Source organism: Carcharodon carcharias, chromosome X (genome assembly GCF_017639515.1).
Source record: "Carcharodon carcharias isolate sCarCar2 chromosome X, sCarCar2.pri, whole genome shotgun sequence".
In the NCBI taxonomy this organism is placed as follows: Eukaryota; Metazoa; Chordata; class Chondrichthyes; order Lamniformes; family Lamnidae; genus Carcharodon; species Carcharodon carcharias.
In genome coordinates, this window is record NC_054507.1 from 12,000,010 (window position 1) to 12,025,462 (window position 25,453).

General features: G+C 38.3%; 1 protein-coding gene across 1 annotated transcript in view; it reads left to right on the forward strand.

Annotated features, from left to right (window-relative positions):
• The window catches only part of LOC121273319 (beta-1,4 N-acetylgalactosaminyltransferase 1-like), a 179,780-nt gene that overhangs the window by 18,839 nt on the left and 135,488 nt on the right, over positions 1 to 25,453 (forward strand). The window contains exon 4 of the mRNA XM_041180454.1: positions 7,219 to 7,380. Coding sequence (XP_041036388.1) covers positions 7,219 to 7,380 — 162 coding nt within the window. The remainder of the gene's footprint in view (positions 1 to 7,218; positions 7,381 to 25,453) is intronic.

Genomic DNA, 25,453 nt, shown 5'->3' on the forward strand with positions numbered 1-25,453 from the left:
CTGTAAACTTGAAGTCATCCAAAACTCTACCCATGTCCTTAATCACACTGAGACCCATTCAACTGTCGCTAACTCGCTGACCTACATTGACATCAAGTAAGGCCTCGATGTTAAAATTCTCATCACCCTTGTCTTAAAAATGAATTAGTCTTGCAGGCAGTGGTACAGAAGTTCAGGAGTTCCAGCAGAAACATTGGAGACGGGGTTCGAACCTGGACAGAGCTCCCTTTCTATGCTGCTGCTTAGTAGATTGAAAAATGGCAGACTGAGCTTTGCAGTTCCACAAGGCAATATTACTGGTTCCGTCAGCTGAGTGGACGGTTGGGGGTGGGGTGTCATGTCACATGATGCCCACCTCGCCACTTCAGCTTTGACAAAGGGTGTGAATCCCTTTGTCTGGGTGGCTGAGATTGAGAATGCTCCAACCATTAAGTCTTACAGGAAGGTTGCAGGGTCCTTTGTCTTAGAAGACTAGTAGACTCTGGTTTTCCAGCCTGGGTTCTGAAATGCAGGTGGCCTTTGTATGGTTCCCTTTGAATTTGGTCTCTGCAGTCCACAGGGGTCGTTAGTGTCTCTTTGGGGATAACGAGATGCAAATTTCATGGATACTGCCAAATAGCTCCTTTTGTTCAAGATCCCATGCAGGCATAGCCTCAGCCAATTTAAATAAGGTCTTTGTCCAGTTTTTAACATTTTAGAAATTAGCTATGAGGATACATATCTATATATATTTTATAAAAATATTGTGTGAGGTCTTAGCCCCATTGCAGGTGGTGCAAAGTCACTTCAAGGGGAATAGCCTACTCCTGCTCCTATTTCTTATATTCTTATGTTTCTCATGTTCACCAGTCAGAGAATATCGGCTCAATTTATTCATGCTCTCGTTATAGGACAACCCTCTCATCCTGAACCAATCTAGTGAGCCTTCACTGTACCACCTCCAATGCATGTATATTGTTACTTCGTCAAGCATACCAAACAGTACTCCAGCTGTGACGTTACCATAGCCCTATACAATTGGAGCGATTAAAATCACGAATACTCAAGAGGCCAGAATTGGATGAGTGCAGATAGCTCAGAGGGCTGTGGGCCTGGAGGAGATTACAGAAAATAGGGAGGGCCGATACCTAGAGGGATTTTTAAAACAAGGATGAGAATTTTAACATCGAGGCCTTAGTAGGTCAGCGAGTTAGCGAGGGTTGAATGGGTCTCAGTGTGAATAAGGACACGGGCAGCAGAAGTTTGGGTGACTTCAAGTTTACAGAGGGTAGAATGTGGGAGAGCAGCCAGGAGTGTGTTGGAATAGTCGAGTTGAGAAGCAATGAAGGCATGGATGAGGGTTTCAGCAGTGGATAAGCCGAGGCGGGGTAGAGTCGAGTGATTTTAAGGAGGTAGAAATAGACAGCCTTGGTGATGGTGTGAATATGTGGTATGAAGTTGTTACAATATGACGTTTGTAAGATCATTATGTTTTGGGACTGTCTCTTTAATTAGGGTAAAATAGAGGAATGAAGGGGTCATGTGACCTGCTCTGAGTTCTGCTGATAACAAGCCTGGGTGGCCTGATTGTTAAAGGGGGAGTGGGATGCAGGTTGTTTTACTGGGAAGAAGGTGAAAGCTTATTCACACCTGTAAACAATGACCAGGGCAGCTACGCTGACGGTGGATAGACTGTTCACCCCCAAGTCCCAGGGTGATGTTAGGAATGTCAGGATTTATAAGCAGTTATACTTTAAACTGCCTATTTAATTATAAGATAGAATGGAGTTGGTGGAATGTCTAGAGCATTTCTACCTGGATATAAGGGATACCATGTGATTTGCATTGCCATGGAGATGGCGCTTGGGAGGGAAAGAGTCCACAGGAAACCATTTTAGGATTAGTTTACAGCTTTCCCTAAAAATATCACCGAACCTCACAGACAAGGCCAGTTTTCCAGAGAGAGAGAGAGAGAGAGAATAAGTTGCCTACTGAAACAGTGTTCATTCAATGTTGCTTTTAGTTTGTGCATTAAAGTAAAAGTCTTTAAACTTGAAATCTTGTTGTGTGATTCTTTCAGCCATTCACTGGAAGCTCATATTTCTTTTTAAAAGTTATTGTTCTTTATGGGGATCATAAAAAAGTTAATCTATGGATGAAATATTACACCACAGTTATGAACAGGCTGTTTTAATCTCAAACGATTGCCGGGGAGAAGGCTGGAGTTGGTGGTTAGGCAAATGAGTTTGGAGTGGGGACTGAAAACAATGGCCTCAGTCTTCTCAATATTTAATTGAAGGAAATTTCTGCTCATCCAGTACTGGATGTCGGATAAGCAGCCTGATAATTTAGCAGCAGTGGAGGAGTTAAGAGAGGTGGGGGTGAGGTAGAGCTGGGTGTCATCAGTGTACATGTGAAAACTAACACTGTGCTTTCGGATGGTGTCACTGAGGAGCAGCATGTAGATGAGAAATAGGAGGGGGCCAAGGATAGATCCTTGGGGGGACACCAGAGGTAATGGTGCAGGAGCAGGAAGAGAAGCCATTTCCAGTGATTCTCTGGCTCCGATTAGATCGATAAGAATGGAACCAGGTGAGAGCAGGTCCCACCCAGCTGGACGACAGTGGAGAGGTGTTGGAGGAGGATGGTGTGGTCAAACCATGTCAAAGGCTGCAGACAGGTTGAGAAGGACGAGGAGGGAAAGTTTACCTGTGTCACAGTCACACAGGATGTCATTTGTGACTTTGATAAGAGCCTGTTTCAGTATCAGGGGCAGAAACCTGATTGGAGGGATTCAAACATGGAGTTCCGGGAAAGATGGGAATGGATTTGGGAGGTGACAACATGTTCAAGGGCTTTGGAGAGGGAAGGGAGGTTGGAAATGGTACAGTAATTTGCAATGATAGTGGGGTCAAGGGTTGACTTTTTGAGGGAAAGGGTCCCTTAGAACACCAAGGTGGCAGACTCCGAAAACTTGCTGTATCGCTGGGCGTTATCAGTTTCCAGCTCATGCATTGTGACTTTTAGACCTGATGTTAATATTACAGTTACAAGACTCCTCACCGTAAGTTTATTTTTAAAATGCATCATGTCGAGTGGAACAAGATAGATGAAGCCATGCGAGGGAGACCAACTGGCATCAAAGAATGTCTGCAGAGCTTAATTGGCACAATTTGGCATGACTGCTTTTGACCGAGGTCAACTGCATTAGCTTCTTTTGGATCAGCAGGGCATTTGTTACAGAGCTTTGCCATCTGCAGGAAGGGTAGCTGCAGTCAACTTGGAACATAAGGTCACCCACTGGCCTGAACTGCCAGAGCAGGTCAGAGTCTAGGAATCCTGCAGCCAGTAACTCACCTCCTGACTCCCCAAAGCCTGTCCACCATCTACAAGGCACAAGTCAGGAGTGTGATGGAATACTCTCCACTTACCTGGATGAGTGCCACTCCCACAACACACACGAAGCTCGACACTGTCCAGGACAAAGCAGCCCACTTGATTGGCACCACATCCACAAACATTCACTCCCTCCATCACTGACACATAGTAGCAGCAGTGTGTACCATCTACAAGATGCACTGCAGGAATTCACCAAGGCTCCTTAGACAGCACCTTCCAAGCCCATGACTGCTACCATGACAAGGGCAACAAACACATGGAACACCACCATCTGGAAGTTCCCCTCCAAGTCACTCACCATCCTGACTTGGAAATATATCACCGTTCCTTCACTGTCACAGGGTCAAAATCCTGGAACTCCCTCCCTAACAGCACTGTGGGTGTACCTACACCACATGGGCTGCAGCGGTTTAAATTGGTGGAACATCAAAGATATTGTGCATGGTTCTGGTCTCCATATCACAAAAAAGACTTGGAGGATCTAGACAGGGTGCAAAAAAAAAGATGTACACAGATTACATGAAGTCATAACATCAAGAAAGATCTTTCAAAAACTGGCTAGGTCTCTTTTCTCTTAAGAAAGAGAAGACTGAGGGGATGTGGGCATCGCTGGCTGGGCGCCCACTGCTAATTGCCCTTGAGAAGGTGGTGGTGAGCTGCCTTCTTGAACTGCTGCAGTCCATGCCAGCAATATTGGTACTGGTCTGGGAATATGGTTTCCACCTCTGAGTTAGAGCACATGGCGCGGGCGTTAATAATAGAAGAAAGATAAAGGTGAATGTTATCATGGGAGAGCAGTGTTCTATTTATAAAAAGGGACAAATTGGGAAGCAAAATGCACCCTTTGGCTACCATGGAAAACCATGAACCTTCGATGAAAATGTACAAATCTAACAGCCTGCACGTCCCAGTTTTATGGAGGTTTCCTAATTTGAGGTTTTAATGCTGCCCAGAAGGGAAAAACAGTTCGGAGCAGTATTCTTATTCCCCAGTTTTACTGGTGTTCCTTTTAAGGTATACAAGACCAGTTCAGACCAGTATTCTTATTCCCCAGTTTTACTGGTGTTCCATTTTAAGGTATACAAGACCAGTTCAGACCAGTATTCTTATTTCCCAGTTTTACTGGTGTTCCATTTTAAGGTAGACAAGACCAGTTCAGACCAGTACTCTTATTTCCCAGTTTTTACTGTTGTTCCATTTTAAGGTAGACAAGACCAGTTCAGACCAGTACTCTTATTTCCCAGTTTTACTGGTGTTCCATTTTAAGGTATACAACAGCAGTTCAGACCAGTATTTTATTTCCCAGTTTTACTGGTGTTCCATTTTAAGGTATACAAGACCAGTTTAGACCAGTATTCCTATTTCCCAGTTTTACCGGTGTTACATTTTAAGATATACAAGACCAGTTCGGACCAGTATTCTTATTTCCCAGTTTTTACTGGTGTTCCATTTTAAGGTATACAAGACCAGTTCAGGCCAGTATTCTTATTTCCCAGTTTTTACTGGTGTTCCATTTTAAGGTATACAAGACCAATTCAGTCCAGTACTCTTATTTCCCAGTTTTACTGGTGTTCCATTTTAAGGTATACAAGACCAGTTCAGACCAGTATTCTTATTTCCCAGTTTTACTGGTGTTCCATTTTAAGGTATACAAGACCAGTTCAGACCAGTACTCTTATTTCCCAGTTTTACTGGTGTTCCATTTTAAGGTATACAAGACCAGTTCAGACCAGTATTCTTATTTCCCAGTTTTACTGGTGTTCCATTTTAAGGTATACAAGACCAGTTCGGACCAGTATTCTTATTTCCCAGTTTTTACTGGTGTTCCATTTTAAGATATACAAGACCAGTTCAGACCAGTATTCTTATTTCCCAGTTTTACTGGTGTTCCATTTTAAAGTATACAAGACCAGTTCAGACCAGTACTCTTATTTCCCAGTTTTACTGGTGTTCCATTTTAAGTTATACAAGACCAGTTCAGACCAGTATTCTAATTTCCCAGTTTTTAACTGGTGTTTCATTTTAAGATATACAAGAGCAGTTCAGACCAGTATTCTTATTTCCCAGTTTTACTGGTGTTCCATTTTAAGGTATACAAGACCAGTTCAGACCAGTACTCTTATTTCCCAGTTTTACTGGTGTTCCATTTTAAGTTATACAAGACCAGTTCAGGCCAGTATTCTAATTTCCCAGTTTTTAACTGGTGTTCCATTTTAAGGTATACAAGACCAGTTCAGACCAGTACTCTTATTTCCCAGTTTTACTGGTGTTCCATTTTAAGATATACAAGAGCAGTTCAGACCAGCATTCTTATTTACCAGTTTTACTGGTGTTCCACTTTAAGATATACAAGACCACCTCAGACCAGTGTTCTTACCTTCTCTGGCTGCAATCCATATTTTATTTCTTTTATCAAGGCTAGAAAAACTGCAATCTTTATTGTGGAAGAATGTTGGATTTCCAGTGGCAGAGTTAGGGTGGTGTAGGGTCGAGCGGGGGCAGTGGAGTTTAGGACTTGGAATGGGCAAGTAGAAAAGTCTAGTATTCTGCCCCCTCAATTATGACCACCAAAGGCTGAAGAGATGAAGGATTATGAGACCAGGATATATAAATCTGAATTACATTATTTACTCTTGTTGTGACATCCACAAGGGAAACTTGGTGACATATCGCAATGCTTTTGCAATTTGTTTTTATTATGACACATGTGCACTGAATTCTGAAGTAATGAGTCCACCAGGATCTTAAAAATTAATTTTAAATGTTTACGAACAAAATAAAAGATTTTAAACACCTACATAAGACTACAATTTCTTAATACTATAACAACTCTTAAAATTCCTAATTAACCTGCCTCCCTGTTACACCCCCTGCCCTTTAAGGCAACAGTCCAAAATAAATTTTAGATTTTAAAAACACAGCAAGCTAACACTGTACCCACTTGACAGTGGAATTCCAAATGGTTTTCTCCAATTTCAGTTACTTTACATAGCAGACTTATGCACAACTAGTTGGTGACCTTTTCAAGGCTGTTCCACACACTCTTGTTATATTTTACGTGGCTCTCTCCTCACGTAGCCTTTCATTCTCCTTTATTGTGTCTTTAATTTGTAAATTCCATTGTTCCATATGTCTTTGGAACTGTACCTTTCCCATAATATAAAAACTTCCATGTTGCCAATATTGTCAGTAACCTTTGGGAAAAATAAACATGCTCCTTAGCCTTGCTTAGCTGGCTAGTTGTAAACACACTACCATCCCTTTGAAATCCAAACAATCCCTTCACTTATCTAAAAATGCTAATTTATTTCACACCTTACATGCTAAGCCAGCGTCCATGTTTACTCATTAATATTTCAAGTACATTTCTACACCTAGCTTCTTTTGATAATTCCAAGCTTGCAGTCTACCTGACTCCAAATGTAATTAAATCATACAGACAGAACCATCTACACTCACACCCATAAACCTACATTAGAACAAACCAGAAAAATATTATGAAAATTATTATACTTTCATAACACTCTCATGGATGGTAAATACAATCTAGTTGGACCGAATGGTTTGTTTTTGTGCTGTAAATTCTATACATTTCTATGGCTGACAGGAATGAGTACAAGAAGTTCCGGCCCTCAAAATAGGGGCTGCATTGAAATTGCGATAAAGTAACATGATAAGGTCATCTGCCATAAGTCCCGTCATCTTGGCCAGTATTGCATCTGAACCCGTGCCCTGGGTTCAGGGCTATCTGTGAGCAATGCCTGAAGGAGGTCTCCCAGCACCTGGATTGTATCTAGGGTGACTGTGTTTATTTCCTCACATCATTTATTTTTTCTGTAGGCAGCTCACAAGAAACGACTGCAGTTGTGAAGAATGGGAGACTCCATTAAGCAGCTTCATCAGTCGAGCATCTGTTACCAAGTTGGAGCTGGCCTTTGAAGCAGTGGAACGCCAAGAGGTGAAGCAAAGGAGAGAAAAGGAGTATCAACATTTTCTACAAAGGTACAGTTTTACCCATTCACAAATGTTTACAACTTCCAAAACTGTGAGGTTGGAGGATGACATGCAAAACCATCCTATTGTTAGCCCAAAATATCATGTGCCTAAATACATGTCGACATGTATATTTCAAAAGCCAATTTGACCTTTGTCTTTCCGAGAACCAGTGCAGCAGAAGCATGTCCCAACATTAAAATAGAAATAACGGTGTTTCCTCTGTGAGGTAAGCCTGGCAATTGCTCAGTGACTCAATCTGCCAACTGAAATTTCTCTTCTGTGGAGGGCTCACTGTCGTTTCATCTAACTGCTAATCATTTCCTCTTACACTCTTCCTGCCAGAAGTTTGACATGCTGTGTTCAGGCACAGTCCAATTCAACAAAGGAAATAAAAGTACATTTTAAGCCCTATATCTACCTTGGCAATGGACCTAAAACTCGTTTCAGGCTGGTTCCAGGACGACCAAGGGGGTCCAAGCCAATATGGTGATCTCTCCACTTCCAGTCTGCTTCAGTCATGTATGATAGGCAATGAAATCTGTCAGGTTGTGGACCTATTTTGCACCCAAAACATGGGCAAAACAAGGTCCAATTTCTCCCCCACAGTTCCTTTACTTCTCTTTCAAGTTCAATCAACTGGTACAACCTTTGAACTTTGGCCTCCAACCTCTGTCTTTGTCAAACTTTCTTAGCTCCCTTAATTTTATTTTATCTACTTTGGCCTATTTCCCTCTGAACTTACCTCTTTTCTTCCTCCTAAACTTCAAACACCCCATCCACATTTCTCCCTGTATCCTGAAATCAAAACGAATCACATTGTCTCCTTCTCTAACTCATTCTTTTGGACCATCTCCAGCTGTAACATAACCTACTTCATTCTGCTCTGGATCCTGTAGTCTTCAATCTTAATATTAAACTTGTATCCTTTAACCACTGCTCCCCATTGTCTTCTGTTCTTTTCACCCTTAGCCTAAACTTCAATGGTGTGTCTGTGTCCATATTGGAGACTGAGCACATTATGCTACAAAGAGGATGGGATGCAGGTTTAATTCTCCCACTCGGCCTAAGTATTCTTATTTCCCATTTTTACTGGTACTCGATTTAAAGATATACAAAACCAGTTCAGGCGAGTATTCTTATTTCCCAGTTTTTACTGGTGCTCCATTTTAAGATATACAAAACCAGTTCAGACCAGTATTCTTATTTCCCAGTTTTACTGGTGTTCCATTTTAAGATATACAAGACCAGTTCGGACCAGTACTCTTATTTTCCAGTTTTTCCTGGTGTTCCATTTTAAGGTTTACAAGACAAGATCAGACCAGTATTCTTATTTCCCAGTTTTACTGGTGTTCCATTTTAAGGTATACAAGACCATTTCAGACCAGTACTTTTATTTCCCAGTTTTACTGGCGTTCCAGTTTAAGATATACAAGACCAGTTCAGACCAGTATTCTTATTCCCCAGTTTTTACTGGTGTTCCATTTAAAGGTACACAAGACCAGTTCAGACCAGTATTCTTATTTCCCAGTTTTACTGGTGTTCCATTTTAAGATATACAAGACCAGTTCAGACCAGTATTCTTATTTCCCAGTTTTACTGTGTTCCATTTCAAGGTATACAAGACCAGTTCAGACCAGTACTCTGATTTCCCAGTTTTACTGTGTTCCATTTTAAGGTATACAAGACCAGTTCAGACCAGTACTCTGATTTCCCAGTTCTACTGGTGTTCCATTTTAAGGTATACAAGACCAGTTCAGACCAGTATTCTTATTTCCTAGTTTTTACTGGCGTTCCATTTTAAGGTTTACAAGACCAGTTCAGACCAGTATTCTTACTTCCCAGTTTTACTGGTGTTCCATTTTAAGGTGTACTAGACCAGTTCAGAGCAGTATTCTTATTTCCCAGTTTTACTGTGTTCCATTTCAAGGTATACAAGACCAGTTCAGACCAGTATTCTTACTTGCCAGTTTTTACTTGTGTTCCATTGTAAGGTATACAAGGCCAGTTCAGACCAGTATTCTTATTTCCCAGTTTTACTGGTGTTCCATTTTAAGGTATACAAGACCAGTTCAGACCAGTAGTCTTATTTCCCAGTTTTACTGTTGTTCCATTTAAAGGTATACAAGACCAGTTCAGACCAGTATTCTTATTTCCAAGTTTTTACTGGCGTTTCATTTTAAGGTATACAAGACCAGTTCAGACCAGTATTCTTATTTCCTAGTTTTTACTGGTGTTCTATTTTAAGGTATACCAGACCAGTTCAGACATGTATTCTTATTTCCCAGTTTTACTGGTGTTCCATTTTAAGATATACAAAACCAGTTCAGACCAGTATTCTTATTTCCCAGTTTTACTGGTGTTCCATTTTAAGGTGAACAAGACCAGTTCAGACCAGTATTCTTATTTCCCAGTTTTACTGGTGTTCCATTTTAAGGTATACAAGACCAGTTCAGACCAGCATTCTTGTTTCCCAGTTTTACTGGTGTTCCATTTTAAGGTATACTAGACCAGTTCAGAGCAGTACTCCTATTTCTCAGTTTTACTGGTGTTCCATTTTAAGGTACACAAGACCAGTTCAGACCAGTATTCTTATTTCCTAATTTTTACTGGTGTTCCATTTTAAGGTATACAAGACCAGTTCAGACCAGTACTCTTATTTCCCAGTTTTTACTGGTATTCCATTTTAAGGTATACAAGACCAGTTCAGATCAGTACTCTTACTTGCCAGTTTTTACTTGTGTTCCATTGTAAGGTATACAAGGCCAGTTCAGACCAGTATTCTTATTTCCCAGTTTTACTGGTGTTCCATTTTAAGGTATACAAGACCAGTTCAGACCAGTAGTCTTATTTCCCAGTTTTACTGGTGTTCCATTTAAAGGTATACAAGACCAGTTCAGACCAGTATTCTTATTTCCAAGTTTTTACTGGCGTTTCATTTTAAGGTATACAAGACCAGTTCAGACCAGTATTCTTATTTCCTAGTTTTTACTGGTGTTCTATTTTAAGGTATACCAGACCAGTTCAGACATGTATTCTTATTTCCCAGTTTTACTGGTGTTCCATTTTAAGATATACAAAACCAGTTCAGACCAGTATTCTTATTTCCCAGTTTTACTGGTGTTCCATTTTAAGGTGAACAAGACCAGTTCAGACCAGTATTCTTATTTCCCAGTTTTACTGGTGTTCCATTTTAAGGTATACAAGACCAGTTCAGAACAGTATTCTTATTCCCCAGTTTTACTGTGTTCCATTTTAAGGTATACAAGACCAGGCCAGACCAGTATTCTTATTCTCCAGTTTTTACTGGTGTTCCATTTTAAGGTTTCAAGACCAGTTCAGTCCAGTATTCTTATTTCCTATTTGTTACTTGTGTTCCATTTTAATGTACACATGACCAGTTCAGACCAGTAGTCTTATTTCCCAGTTTTACTGGTGTTCCATTTAAAGGTATACAAGACCAGTTCAGACCAGTATTCTTATTTCCAAGTTTTTACTGGCGTTTCATTTTAAGGTATACAAGACCAGTTCAGACCAGTATTCTTATTTCCTAGTTTTTACTGGTGTTCTATTTTAAGGTATACCAGACCAGTTCAGACCAGTACTCTTATTTTCCAGTTTTTCCTGGTGTTCCATTTTAAGGTGTACAAGACAAGATCAGACCAGTATTCTTATTTCCCAGTTTTACTGGTGTTCAATTTTAAGGTATACAAGACCATTTCAGACCAGTACGTTTATTTCCCAGTTTTACTGGCGTTCCAGTTTAAGATATACAAGACCAGTTCAGACCAGTATTCTTATTCCCCAGTTTTTACTGGTGTTCCATTTAAAGGTATACTAGACCATTTCAGACCAGTACTCTTATTTCCTATTTTTTACTCGTGTTCCATTTTAAGGTATACAAGACCAGTTCAGACCAGTACTCTTACTTCCCAGTTTTACTGGTGTTCCATTTTCAGGTATACAAGACCAGTTCAGACCAGTATTCTTATTTCCCAGTTTTACTGGTGTTCCATTTTAAGGTATACTAGACCAGTTCAGACCAGTATTCTTATTTCCCATTTTTACTGGTGTTCCATTTTAAGATATACAAGACCAGTTCAGACCAGTATTCTTATTTCCCAGTTTTACTGTGTTCCATTTCAAGGTATACAAGACCAGTTCAGACCAGTACTCTGATTTCCCAGTTTTACTGTGTTCCATTTTAAGGTATACAAGACCAGTTCAGACCAGTACTCTGATTTCCCAGTTCTACTGGTGTTCCATTTTAAGGTATACAAGACCAGTTCAGACCAGTATTCTTATTTCCTAGTTTTTACTGGCGTTCCATTTTAAGGTTTACAAGACCAGTTCAGACCAGTATTCTTACTTCCCAGTTTTACTGGTGTTCCATTTTAAGGTGTACTAGACCAGTTCAGAGCAGTATTCTTATTTCCCAGTTTTACTGTGTTCCATTTCAAGGTATACAAGACCAGTTCAGACCAGTATTTTTATTTCCCAGTTTTACTGTTGTTCCATTTTAAGGTGTACAACACCAGTTCAGACCAGTACTCTGATTTCCCAGTTTTACTGTGTTCCATTTTAAGGTATACAAGACCAGTTCAGACCAGTACTCTGATTTCCCAGTTCTACTGGTGTTCCATTTTAAGGTATACAAGACCAGTTCAGACCCGTATTCTTATTTCCCGGTTTTTACTGGTGTTCCATTTTAAGGTATACAAGACCAGTTCAGACCAGTATTCTTATTTCCCAGTTTTACTGGTGTTCCATTTTAAGGTATACAAGACCAGTTCAGGCCAGTATTCTTATTTCCCAGTTTTACTGGTGTTCCATTTTAAGGTATACTAGACCAGTTCAGAGCAGTACTCCTATTTCTCAGTTTTACTGGTGTTCCATTTTAAGGTACACAAGACCAGTTCAGACCAGTATTCTTATTTCCTAATTTTTACTGGTGTTCCATTTTAAGGTATACAAGACCAGTTCAGACCAGTACTCTTATTTCCCAGTTTTTACTGGTATTCCACTTTAAGGTATACAAGACCAGTTCAGATCAGTACTCTTATTTTCCAGTTTTACTGGTGTTCCATTTTAAGGTAGACACGACCAGTTCAGACCAGTATTCTTATTTCCCAGTTTTACTGGTGTTCCATTTTAAGGTATACAAGACCAGTTCAGACCAGTACTCTTACTTGCCAGTTTTTACTTGTGTTCAATTGTAAGGTATACAAGGCCAGTTCAGACCAGTATTCTTATTTCCCAGTTTTACTGGTGTTCCATTTTAAGGTATACAAGACCAGTTCAGACCAGTAGTCTTATTTCCCAGTTTTACTGGTGTTCCATTGAAAGGTATACAAGACCAGTTCAGACCAGTATTCTTATTTCCAAGTTTTTACTGGCGTTTCATTTTAAGGTATACAAGACCAGTTCAGACCAGTATTCTTATTTCCTAGTTTTTACTGGTGTTCTATTTTAAGGTATACCTGACCAGTTCAGACATGTATTCTTATTTCCCAGTTTTACTGGTGTTCCATTTTAAGGTATACAAGACCAGTTCAGACCAGTATTCTTATTTCCCAGTTTTACTGGTGTTCCATTTTAAGGTATACAAGACCAGTTCAGACCAGTATTCTTATTCCCCAGTTTTACTGTGTTCCATTTTAAGGTATACAAGACCAGGCCAGACCAGTATTCTTATTCTCCAGTTTTTACTGGTGTTCCATTTTAAGGTTTCAAGACCAGTTCAGTCCAGTATTCTTATTTCCCATTTTTTACTGTTGTTCTATTTTAAGGTATACAAGACCAGTTCAGACCAGTATTCTTATTCTCCAGTTTTTACTGGTGTTGCATTTTAAGGTTTCAAGACCAGTTCAGTCCAGTATTCTTATTTCCTATTTGTTACTTGTGTTCCATTTTAATGTACACATGACCAGTTCAGACCAGTATTCTTATTTCCTATTTTTTTACTGGCGTTCCATTTTAAGGTATACAAGCCCAGTTCAGACCAGTATTCTTATTTCCCAGTTTTACTGGTGTTCCTTTTGAAGGTATACAACACTATTTCAGACCAGTACTCTTATTCCGCAGTTTTTACTGGTGTTCGATTTTAAGGTATACTAGACCAGTTCAGACAAGTATTCTAATTTCACAGTTTTACTGTGTTTCATTTTAAGATATACATAACCTGTTCAGACCAGTATTCTTATTTCCCAGTTTTTAATGGTGCTCCATTTTATGGTATGAAAAACCAGTTCAGACCAGTATTCTTATTTCGCAGTTTTACTGGTGTTCCATTTTAAGTTATACAAGACCAGTTCAGACCAGTACTCTTACTTCCCAGTTTTTACTTGTGTTCCATTGTAAGGTATACAAGGCCAGTTCAGACCAGTATTCTTATTTCCTATTTTTTACTGGTGTCCCATTTTAAAGTATACAAGACCACTTCAGACCCGTATTCTTATTTCCCGGTTTTTACTGGTGTTCCATTTTAAGGTATACAAGACCAGTTCAGACCATTATTCTTATTTCCCAGTTTTACTGGTGTTCCATTTTAAGGTATACAAGACCAGTTCAGACCAGCATTCTTGTTTCCCAGTTTTACTGGTGTTCCATTTTAAGGTATACTAGACCAGTTCAGAGCAGTACTCCTATTTCTCAGTTTTACTGGTGTTCCATTTTAAGGTACACAAGACCAGTTCAGACCAGTATTCTTATTTCCTAATTTTTACTGGTGTTCCATTTTAAGGTATACAAGACCAGTTCAGACCAGTACTCTTATTTCCCAGTTTTTACTGGTATTCCATTTTAAGGTATACAAGACCAGTTCAGATCAGTACTCTTATTTCCCAGTTTTTACTGGTGTTCCATTTTAAGGTAGACAAGACCAGTTCAGACCAGTATTCTTATTTCCCATTTTTACTGGTGTTCCATTTTAAGGTATACAAGACCAGACCAGACCAGTATTCTTATTCTCCAGTTTTTACTGGTGTTCCATTTTAAGGTTTCAAGACCAGTTCAGTCCAGTATTCTTATTTCCTATTTGTTACTTGTGTTCCATTTTAATGTACACATGACCAGTTCAGACCAGTAGTCTTATTTCCCAGTTTTAATGGTGTTCCATTTTAAGGTGAACAAGACCAGTTCAGACCAGTATTCTTATTCCCCAGTTTTACTGGTGTTCCATTTTAAGGTTTCAAGACCAGTTCAGTCCAGTATTCTTATTTCCTATTTGTTACTTGTGTTCCATTTTAATGTACACATGACCAGTTCAGACCAGTAGTCTTATTTCCCAGTTTTAATGGTGTTCCATTTTAAGGTGAACAAGACCAGTTCAGACCAGTATTCTTATTCTCCAATTTTTACTGGTGTTCCATTTTAAGGTTTCAAGACCAGTTCAGTCCAGTATTCTTATTTCCCAGATTTACTGTGTTTCATTTTAAGGTTTACAAGACCAGTTCAGACCAGTATTGTTATTTCCCAGTTTTACTAGTGTTCCATTTTAAGGTATACTAGAACATTTCAGACCAGTATTCTTATTGCCTATTTTTTACTGTTGTTCCATTTTAAGGTAGACAAGACCAGTTCAGACCAGTATTCTTATTTCCCAGTTTTACTAGTGTTCCATTTTAAGGTATACTAGAACATTTCAGACCAGTATTCTTATTGCCTATTTTTTACTGTTGTTCCATTTTAAGGTAGACAAGACCAGTTCAGACCAGTATTCTTATTGCCTATTTTTTACTGTTGTTCCATTTTAAGGTAGACAAGACCAGTTCAGACCAGTATTCTTATTTCCCAGTTTTACTGGTGTTCCATTTTAAGGCAGACAAGACCAGTTCAGATCAGTACTTTTATTTCCCAGTTTTACTGTTGTTCCATTTTAAGGTATACAAGACCAGTTCAGACCAGCATTCTTGTTTCCCAGTTTTACTGGTGTTCCATTTTAAGGTATACTAGACCAGTTCAGAGCAGTACTCCTATTTCTCAGTTTTACTGGTGTTCCATTTTAAGGTACACAAGACCAGTTCAGACCAGTATTCTTATTTCCTAATTTTTACTGGTGTTCCATTTTAAGGTAGACAAGACCAGTTCAGACCAGTACTCTTATTTCCCAGTTTTTACTGGTATTCCATTTTAAGGTATACAAGACCAGTTCAGACCAGTATTCTTATTTCCTAATTTTTACTGGTATTCCATTTTAAGGTATACAAGACCAGTTCAGACCAGTATTCTTATTTCCCAGTTTTTACTGGTGTTCCATTTTAAGGTAGACAAGACCAGTTCAGACCAGTATTCTTATTTCCCATTTTTACTGGTGTTCCATTTTAAGGTATACTAGACCAGTTCAGAGCAGTACTCCTATTTCTCAGTTTTACTGGTGTTCCATTTTAAGGTACACAAGACCAGTTCAGACCAGTATTCTTATTTCCTAATTTTTACTGGTGTTCCATTTTAAGGTATACAAGACCAGTTCAGACCAGTACTCTTATTTCCCAGTTTTTACTGGTATTCCATTTTAAGGTATACAAGACCAGTTCAGATCAGTACTCTTATTTCCCAGTTTTTACTGGTGTTCCATTTTAAGGTAGACACGACCAGTTCAGACCAGTATTCTTATTTCCCAGTTTTACTGGTGTTCCATTTTAAGGTATACAAGACCAGTTCAGACCAGTACTCTTACTTGCCAGTTTTTACTTGTGTTCCATTGTAAGGTATACAAGGCCAGTTCAGACCAGTATTCTTATTTCCCAGTTTTACTGGTGTTCCATTTTAAGGTTTCAAGACCAGTTCAGTCCAGTATTCTTATTTCCTATTTGTTACTTGTGTTCCATTTTAATGTACACATGACCAGTTCAGACCAGTAGTCTTATTTCCCAGTTTTAATGGTGTTCCATTTTAAGGTGAACAAGAACAGTTCAGACCAGTATTCTTATTTCCCAGTTTTACTGGTGTTCCATTTTAAGGTATACAAGACCAGGCCAGACCAGTATTCTTATTCTCCAGTTTTTACTGGTGTTCCATTTTAAGGTATACAAGACCAGTTCAGTCCAGTATTCTTATTTCCCATTTTTTACTGGTGTTCTATTTTAAGGTATACAAGACCAGTTCAGACCAGTATTCTTATTCTCCAGTTTTTCCTGGTGTTCCATTTTAAGGTTTCAAGACCAGTTCAGTCCAGTATTCTTATTTCCTATTTGTTACTTGTGTTCCATTTTAATGTACACATGACCAGTTCAGACCAGTAGTCTTATTTCCCAGTTTTACTGGTGTTCCATTTTAAGGCATACAAGACCAGTTCAGACCAGTATTCTTATTTCCCAGTTTTACTAGTGTTTCATTTTAAGGTATACTAGAACATTTCAGACCAGTATTCTTATTGCCTATTTTTTACTGTTGTTCCATTTTAAGGTAGACAAGACCAGTTCAGACCAGTATTCTTATTTCCCAGTTTTACTGGTGTTCCATTTTAAGGCATACAAGACCAGTTCAGATCAGTACTTTTATTTCCCAGTTTTACTGTTGTTCCATTTTAAGGTATACAAGACCAGTTCAGACCAGCATTCTTGTTTCCCAGTTTTACTGGTGTTCCATTTTAAGGTATACTAGACCAGTTCAGAGCAGTACTCCTATTTCTCAGTTTTACTGGTGTTCCATTTTAAGGTACACAAGACCAGTTCAGACCAGTATTCTTATTTCCTAATTTTTACTGGTGTTCCATTTTAAGGTATACAAGACCAGTTCAGACCAGTACTCTTATTTCCCAGTTTTTACTGGTATTCCATTTTAAGGTATACAAGACCAGTTCAGATCAGTACTCTTATTTCCCAGTTTTTACTGGTGTTCCATTTTAAGGTAGACACGACCAGTTCAGACCAGTATTCTTATTTCCCAGTTTTACTGGTGTTCCATTTTAAGGTATACAAGACCAGTTCAGACCAGTACTCTTACTTGCCAGTTTTTACTTGTGTTCCATTGTAAGGTATACAAGGCCAGTTCAGACCAGTATTCTTATTTCCCAGTTTTACTGGTGTTCCATTTTAAGGTATACAAGACCAGTTCAGACCAGTAGTCTTATTTCCCAGTTTTACTGGTGTTCCATTTTAAGGTATACAAGACCAGTTCAGACCAGTATTCTTATTTCCAAGTTTTTACTGGCGTTTCATTTTAAGGTATACAAGACCAGTTCAGACCAGTATTCTTATTTCCTAGTTTTTACTGGTGTTCTATTTTAAGGTATACCAGACCAGTTCAGACATGTATTCTTATTTCCCAGTTTTACTGGTGTTCCATTTTAAGATATACAAAACCAGTTCAGACCAGTATTCTTATTTCCCAGTTTTACTGGTGTTCCATTTTAAGGTGAACAAGACCAGTTCAGACCAGTATTCTTATTTCCCAGTTTTACTGGTGTTCCATTTTAAGGTATACAAGACCAGTTCAGACCAGTATTCTTATTTCCCAGTTTTACTGGTGTTCCATTTTAAGGTATACAAGACCAGTTCAGACCAGCATTCTTGTTTCCCAGTTTTACTGGTGTTCCATTTTAAGGTATACAAGACCATTTCAGACCAGTACTTTTATTTCCCAGTTTTACTGGCGTTCCAGTTTAAGATATACAAGACCAGTTCAGACCAGTATTCTTATTCCCCAGTTTTTACTGGTGTTCCATTTAAAGCTATACTAGACCATTTCAGACCAGTACTCTTATTTCCTATTTTTTACTCGTGTTCCATTTTAAGGTATACAAGACCAGTTCAGACCAGTACTCTTACTTCCCAGTTTTACTGGTGTTCCATTTTCAGGTATACAAGACCAGTTCAGACCAGTATTCTTATTTCCCAGTTTTACTGGTGTTCCATTTTAAGGTATACTAGACCAGTTCAGACCAGTATTCTTATTTCCCAGTTTTACTGGTGTTCCATTTTAAGATATACAAGACCAGTTCAGACCAGTATTCTTATTTCCCAGTTTTACTGTGTTCCATTTCAAGGTATACAAGACCAGTTCAGACCAGTACTCTGATTTCCCAGTTTTACTGTGTTCCATTTTAAGGTATACAAGACCAGTTCAGACCAGTATTCTTATTTCCTAGTTTTTACTGGCGTTCCATTTTAAGGTTTACAAGACCAGTTCAGACCAGTATTCTTACTTCCCAGTTTTACTGGTGTTCCATTTTAAGGTGTACTAGACCAGTTCAGAGCAGTATTCTTATTTCCCAGTTTTACTGTGTTCCATTTCAAGGTATACAAGACCAGTTCAGACCAGTATTCTTATTTCCCAGCTTTACTGTTGTTCCATTTTAAGGTGTACAACACCAGTTCAGACCAGTACTCTGATTTCCCAGTTTTACTGTGTTCCATTTTAAGGTATACAAGACCAGTTCAGACCAGTACTCTGATTTCCCAGTTCTACTGGTGTTCCATTTTAAGGTATACAAGACCAGTTCAGACCCGTATTCTTATTTCCCGGTTTTTACTGGTGTTCCATTTTAAGGTATACAAGACCAGTTCAGACCAGTATTCTTATTTCCCAGTTTTACTGGTGTTCCATTTTAAGGTATACAAGACCAGTTCAGACCAGCATTCTTGTTTCCCAGTTTTACTGGTGTTCCATTTTAAGGTATACTAGACCAGTTCAGAGCAGTACTCCTATTTCTCAGTTTTACTGGTGTTCCATTTTAAGGTACACAAGACCAGTTCAGACCAGTATTCTTATTTCCTAATTTTTACTGGTGTTCCATTTTAAGGTATACAAGACCAGTTCAGACCAGTACTCTTATTTCCCAGTTTTTACTGGTATTCCACTTTAAGGTATACAAGACCAGTTCAGATCAGTACTCTTATTTTCCAGTTTTACTGGTGTTCCATTTTAAGGTAGACACGACCAGTTCAGACCAGTATTCTTATTTCCCAGTTTTACTGGTGTTCCATTTTAAGGTATACAAGACCAGTTCAGACCAGTACTCTTACTTGCCAGTTTTTACTTGTGTTCCATTGTAAGGTATACAAGGCCAGTTCAGACCAGTATGCTTATTTCCCAGTTTTACTGGTGTTCCATTTTAAGGTATACAAGACCAGTTCAGACCAGTAGTCTTATTTCCCAGTTTTACTGGTGTTCCATTTAAAGGTATACAAGACCAGTTCAGACCAGTATTCTTATTTCCAAGTTTTTACTGGCGTTTCATTTTAAGGTATACAAGACCAGTTCAGACCAGTATTCTTATTTCCTAGTTTTTACTGGTGTTCTATTTTAAGGTATACAAGACCAGTTCAGACCAGTATTCTTATTTCCTAGTTTTTACTGGTGTTCTATTTTAAGGTATACCTGACCAGTTCAGACATGTATTCTTATTTCCCAGTTTTACTGGTGTTCCATTTTAAGATATACAAAACCAGTTCAGACATGTATTCTTATTTCCCAGTTTTACTGGTGTTCCATTTTAAGATATACAAAACCAGTTCAGACCAGTATTCTTATTTCCCAGTTTTTACTGGTGTTCCATTTTAAGGTGAACAAGACCAGTTCAGACCAGTATTCTTATTTCCCAGTTTTACTGGTGTTCCATTTTAAGGTATACAAGACCAGTTCAGACCAGTATTCTTATTCCCCAGTTTCACTGTGTTCCATTTTAAGGTATACAAGACCAGGCCAGACCAAGTATTCTTATTCTCCAGTTTTTACTGGTGTTCCATTTTAAGGTTTCAAGACCAGTTCAGTCCAGTATTCTCATTTCCCATTTTTTACTGGTGTTCTATTCTAAGGTATACAAGACCAGTTCAGACCAGTATTCTTATTCTCCAGTTTTTACTGGTGTTCCATTTTAAGGTAGACAAGACCAGTTCAGACCAGTATTCTTATTTCCCATTTTTACTGGTGTTCCATTTTAAGGTATACAAGACCAGACCAGACCAGTATTCTTATTCTCCAGTTTTTACTGGTGTTCCATTTTAAGGTTTCAAGACTAGTTCAGTCCAGTATTCTTATTTCCTATTTGTTACTTGTGTTCCATTTTAATGTACACATGACCAGTTCAGACCAGTAGTCTTATTTCCCAGTTTTACTGGTGTTCCATTTAAAGGTATACAAGACCAGTTCAGACCAGTATTCTTATTTCCTATTTTTTACTGGCGTTCCATTTTAAGGTATACAAGCCTAGTTCAGACCAGTATTCTTATTTCCCAGTTTTACTGGTGTTCCTTTTGAAGGTATACAAGACTATTTCAGACCAGTACTCTTATTCCGCAGTTTTTACTGGTGTTCGATTTTAAGGTATACTAGACCAGTTCAGACAAGTATTCTAATTTCACAGTTTTACTGTGTTTCATTTTAAGATATACATAACCAGTTCAGACCAGTATTCTTATTTCCCGGTTTTTAATGGTGCTCCATTTTAAGGTATACAAGACCAGTTCAGACCAGTATTCTTATTTCCCAGTTTTACTGGTGTTCCATTTTAAGGTATACAAGACCAGTTCAGACCAGCATTCTTGTTTCCCAGTTTTACTGGTGTTCCATTTTAAGGTATACTAGACCAGTTCAGAGCAGTACTCCTATTTCTCAGTTTTACTGGTGTTCCATTTTAAGGTACACAAGACCAGTTCAGACCAGTATTCTTATTTCCTAATTTTTACTGGTGTTCCATTTTAAGGTATACAAGACCAGTTCAGACCAGTACTCTTATTTCCCAGTTTTTACTGGTATTCCATTTTAAGGTATACAAGACCAGTTCAGATCAGTACTCTTATTTCCCAGTTTTTCCTGGTGTTCCATTTTAAGGTAGACAAGACCAGTTCAGACCAGTATTCTTATTTCCCATTTTTACTGGTGTTCCATTTTAAGGTATACAAGACCAGACCAGACCAGTATTCTTATTCTCCAGTTTTTACTGGTGTTCCATTTTAAGGTTTCAAGACCAGTTCAGTCCAGTATTCTTATTTCCTATTTGTTACTTGTGTTCCATTTTAATGTACACATGACCAGTTCAGACCAGTAGTCTTATTTCCCAGTTTTAATGGTGTTCCATTTTAAGGTGAACAAGACCAGTTCAGACCAGTATTCTTATTCCCCAGTTTTACTGGTGTTCCATTTTAAGGTTTCAAGACCAGTTCAGTCCAGTATTCTTATTTCCTATTTGTTACTTGTGTTCCATTTTAATGTACACATGACCAGTTCAGACCAGTAGTCTTATTTCCCAGTTTTAATGGTGTTCCATTTTAAGGTGAACAAGACCAGTTCAGACCAGTATTCTTATTCTCCAATTTTTACTGGTGTTCCATTTTAAGGTTTCAAGACCAGTTCAGTCCAGTATTCTTATTTCCCAGATTTACTGTGTTTCATTTTAAGGTTTACAAGACCAGTTCAGACCAGTATTGTTATTTCCCAGTTTTACTAGTGTTCCATTTTAAGGTATACTAGAACATTTCAGACCAGTATTCTTATTGCCTATTTTTTACTGTTGTTCCATTTTAAGGTAGACAAGACCAGTTCAGACCAGTATTCTTATTGCCTATTTTTTACTGTTGTTCCATTTTAAGGTAGACAAGACCAGTTCAGACCAGTATTCTTATTGCCTATTTTTTACTGTTGTTCCATTTTAAGGTAGACAAGACCAGTTCAGACCAGTATTCTTATTTCCCAGTTTTACTGGTGTTCCATTTTAAGGCAGACAAGACCAGTTCAGATCAGTACTTTTATTTCCCAGTTTTACTGTTGTTCCATTTTAAGGTATACAAGACCAGTTCAGACCAGCATTCTTGTTTCCCAGTTTTACTGGTGTTCCATTTTAAGGTATACTAGACCAGTTCAGAGCAGTACTCCTATTTCTCAGTTTTACTGGTGTTCCATTTTAAGGTACACAAGACCAGTTCAGACCAGTATTCTTATTTCCTAATTTTTACTGGTGTTCCATTTTAAGGTATACAAGACCAGTTCAGACCAGTACTCTTATTTCCCAGTTTTTACTGGTATTCCATTTTAAGGTATACAAGACCAGTTCAGATCAGTACTCTTATTTCCCAGTTTTTACTGGTGTTCCATTTTAAGGTAGACAAGACCAGTTCAGACCAGTATTCTTATTTCCCATTTTTACTGGTGTTCCATTTTAAGGTATACTAGACCAGTTCAGAGCAGTACTCCTATTTCTCAGTTTTACTGGTGTTCCATTTTAAGGTACACAAGACCAGTTCAGACCAGTATTCTTATTTCCTAATTTTTACTGGTGTTCCATTTTAAGGTATACAAGACCAGTTCAGACCAGTACTCTTATTTCCCAGTTTTTACTGGTATTCCATTTTAAGGTATACAAGACCAGTTCAGATCAGTACTCTTATTTCCCAGTTTTTACTGGTGTTCCATTTTAAGGTAGACACGACCAGTTCAGACCAGTATTCTTATTTCCCAGTTTTACTGGTGTTCCATTTTAAGGTATACAAGACCAGTTCAGACCAGTACTCTTACTTGCCAGTTTTTACTTGTGTTCCATTGTAAGGTATACAAGGCCAGTTCAGACCAGTATTCTTATTTCCCAGTTTTACTGGTGTTCCATTTTAAGGTTTCAAGACCAGTTCAGTCCAGTATTCTTATTTCCTATTTGTTACTTGTGTTCCATTTTAATGTACACATGACCAGTTCAGACCAGTAGTCTTATTTCCCAGTTTTAATGGTGTTCCATTTTAAGGTGAACAAGAACAGTTCAGACCAGTATTCTGATTCCCCAGTTTTACTGGTGTTCCATTTTAAGGTATACAAGACCAGGCCAGACCAGTATTCTTATTCTCCAGTTTTTACTGGTGTTCCATTTTAAGGTATACAAGACCAGTTCAGTCCAGTATTCTTATTTCCCATTTTTTACTGGTGTTCTATTTTAAGGTATACAAGACCAGTTCAGACCAGTATTCTTATTCTCCAGTTTTTCCTGGTGTTCCATTTTAAGGTTTCAAGACCAGTTCAGTCCAGTATTCTTATTTCCTATTTGTTACTTGTGTTCCATTTTAATGTACACATGACCAGTTCAGACCAGTATTCTTATTTCCCAGATTTACTGTGTTTCATTTTAAGGTTTACAAGACCAGTTCAGACCAGTATTGTTATTTCCCAGTTTTACTAGTGTTTCATTTTAAGGTATACTAGAACATTTCAGACCAGTATTCTTATTGCCTATTTTTTACTGTTGTTCCATTTTAAGGTAGACAAGACCAGTTCAGACCAGTATTCTTATTTCCCAGTTTTACTGGTGTTCCATTTTAAGGCATACAAGACCAGTTCAGATCAGTACTTTTATTTCCCAGTTTTACTGTTGTTCCATTTTAAGTTATACAAGACCAGTTCAGACCAGCATTCTTGTTTCCCAGTTTTACTGGTGTTCCATTTTAAGGTATACTAGACCAGTTCAGAGCAGTACTCCTATTTCTCAGTTTTACTGGTGTTCCATTTTAAGGTACACAAGACCAGTTCAGACCAGTATTCTTATTTCCTAATTTTTACTGGTGTTCCATTTTAAGGTATACAAGACCAGTTCAGACCAGTACTCTTATTTCCCAGTTTTTACTGGTATTCCATTTTAAGGTATACAAGACCAGTTCAGATCAGTACTCTTATTTCCCAGTTTTTACTGGTGTTCCATTTTAAGGTAGACACGACCAGTTCAGACCAGTATTCTTATTTCCCAGTTTTACTGGTGTTCCATTTTAAGGTATACAAGACCAGTTCAGACCAGTACTCTTACTTGCCAGTTTTTACTTGTGTTCCATTGTAAGGTATACAAGGCCAGTTCAGACCAGTATTCTTATTTCCCAGTTTTACTGGTGTTCCATTTTAAGTTATACAAGACCAGTTCAGACCAGTAGTCTTATTTCCCAGTTTTACTGGTGTTCCATTTTAAGGTATACAAGACCAGTTCAGACCAGTATTCTTATTTCCAAGTTTTTACTGGCGTTTCATTTTAAGGTATACAAGACCAGTTCAGACCAGTATTCTTATTTCCTAGTTTTTACTGGTGTTCTATTTTAAGGTATACCAGACCAGTTCAGACATGTATTCTTATTTCCCAGTTTTACTGGTGTTCCATTTTAAGATATACAAAACCAGTTCAGACCAGTATTCTTATTTCCCAGTTTTACTGGTGTTCCATTTTAAGGTGAACAAGACCAGTTCAGACCAGTATTCTTATTTCCCAGTTTTACTGGTGTTCCATTTTAAGGTATACAAGACCAGTTCAGACCAGTATTCTTATTTCCCAGTTTTACTGGTGTTCCATTTTAAGGTATACAAGACCAGTTCAGACCAGCATTCTTGTTTCCCAGTTTTACTGGTGTTCCATTTTAAGGTATACAAGACCATTTCAGACCAGTACTTTTATTTCCCAGTTTTACTGGCGTTCCAGTTTAAGATATACAAGACCAGTTCAGACCAGTATTCTTATTCCCCAGTTTTTACTGGTGTTCCATTTAAAGCTATACTAGACCATTTCAGACCAGTACTCTTATTTCCTATTTTTTACTCGTGTTCCATTTTAAGGTATACAAGACCAGTTCAGACCAGTACTCTTACTTCCCAGTTTTACTGGTGTTCCATTTTCAGGTATACAAGACCAGTTCAGACCAGTATTCTTATTTCCCAGTTTTACTGGTGTTCCATTTTAAGGTATACTAGACCAGTTCAGACCAGTATTCTTATTTCCCAGTTTTACTGGTGTTCCATTTTAAGATATACAAGACCAGTTCAGACCAGTATTCTTATTTCCCAGTTTTACTGTGTTCCATTTCAAGGTATACAAGACCAGTTCAGACCAGTACTCTGATTTCCCAGTTTTACTGTGTTCCATTTTAAGGTATACAAGACCAGTTCAGACCAGTATTCTTATTTCCTAGTTTTTACTGGCGTTCCATTTTAAGGTTTACAAGACCAGTTCAGACCAGTATTCTTACTTCCCAGTTTTACTGGTGTTCCATTTTAAGGTGTACTAGACCAGTTCAGAGCAGTATTCTTATTTCCCAGTTTTACTGTGTTCCATTTCAAGGTATACAAGACCAGTTCAGACCAGTATTCTTATTTCCCAGCTTTACTGTTGTTCCATTTTAAGGTGTAC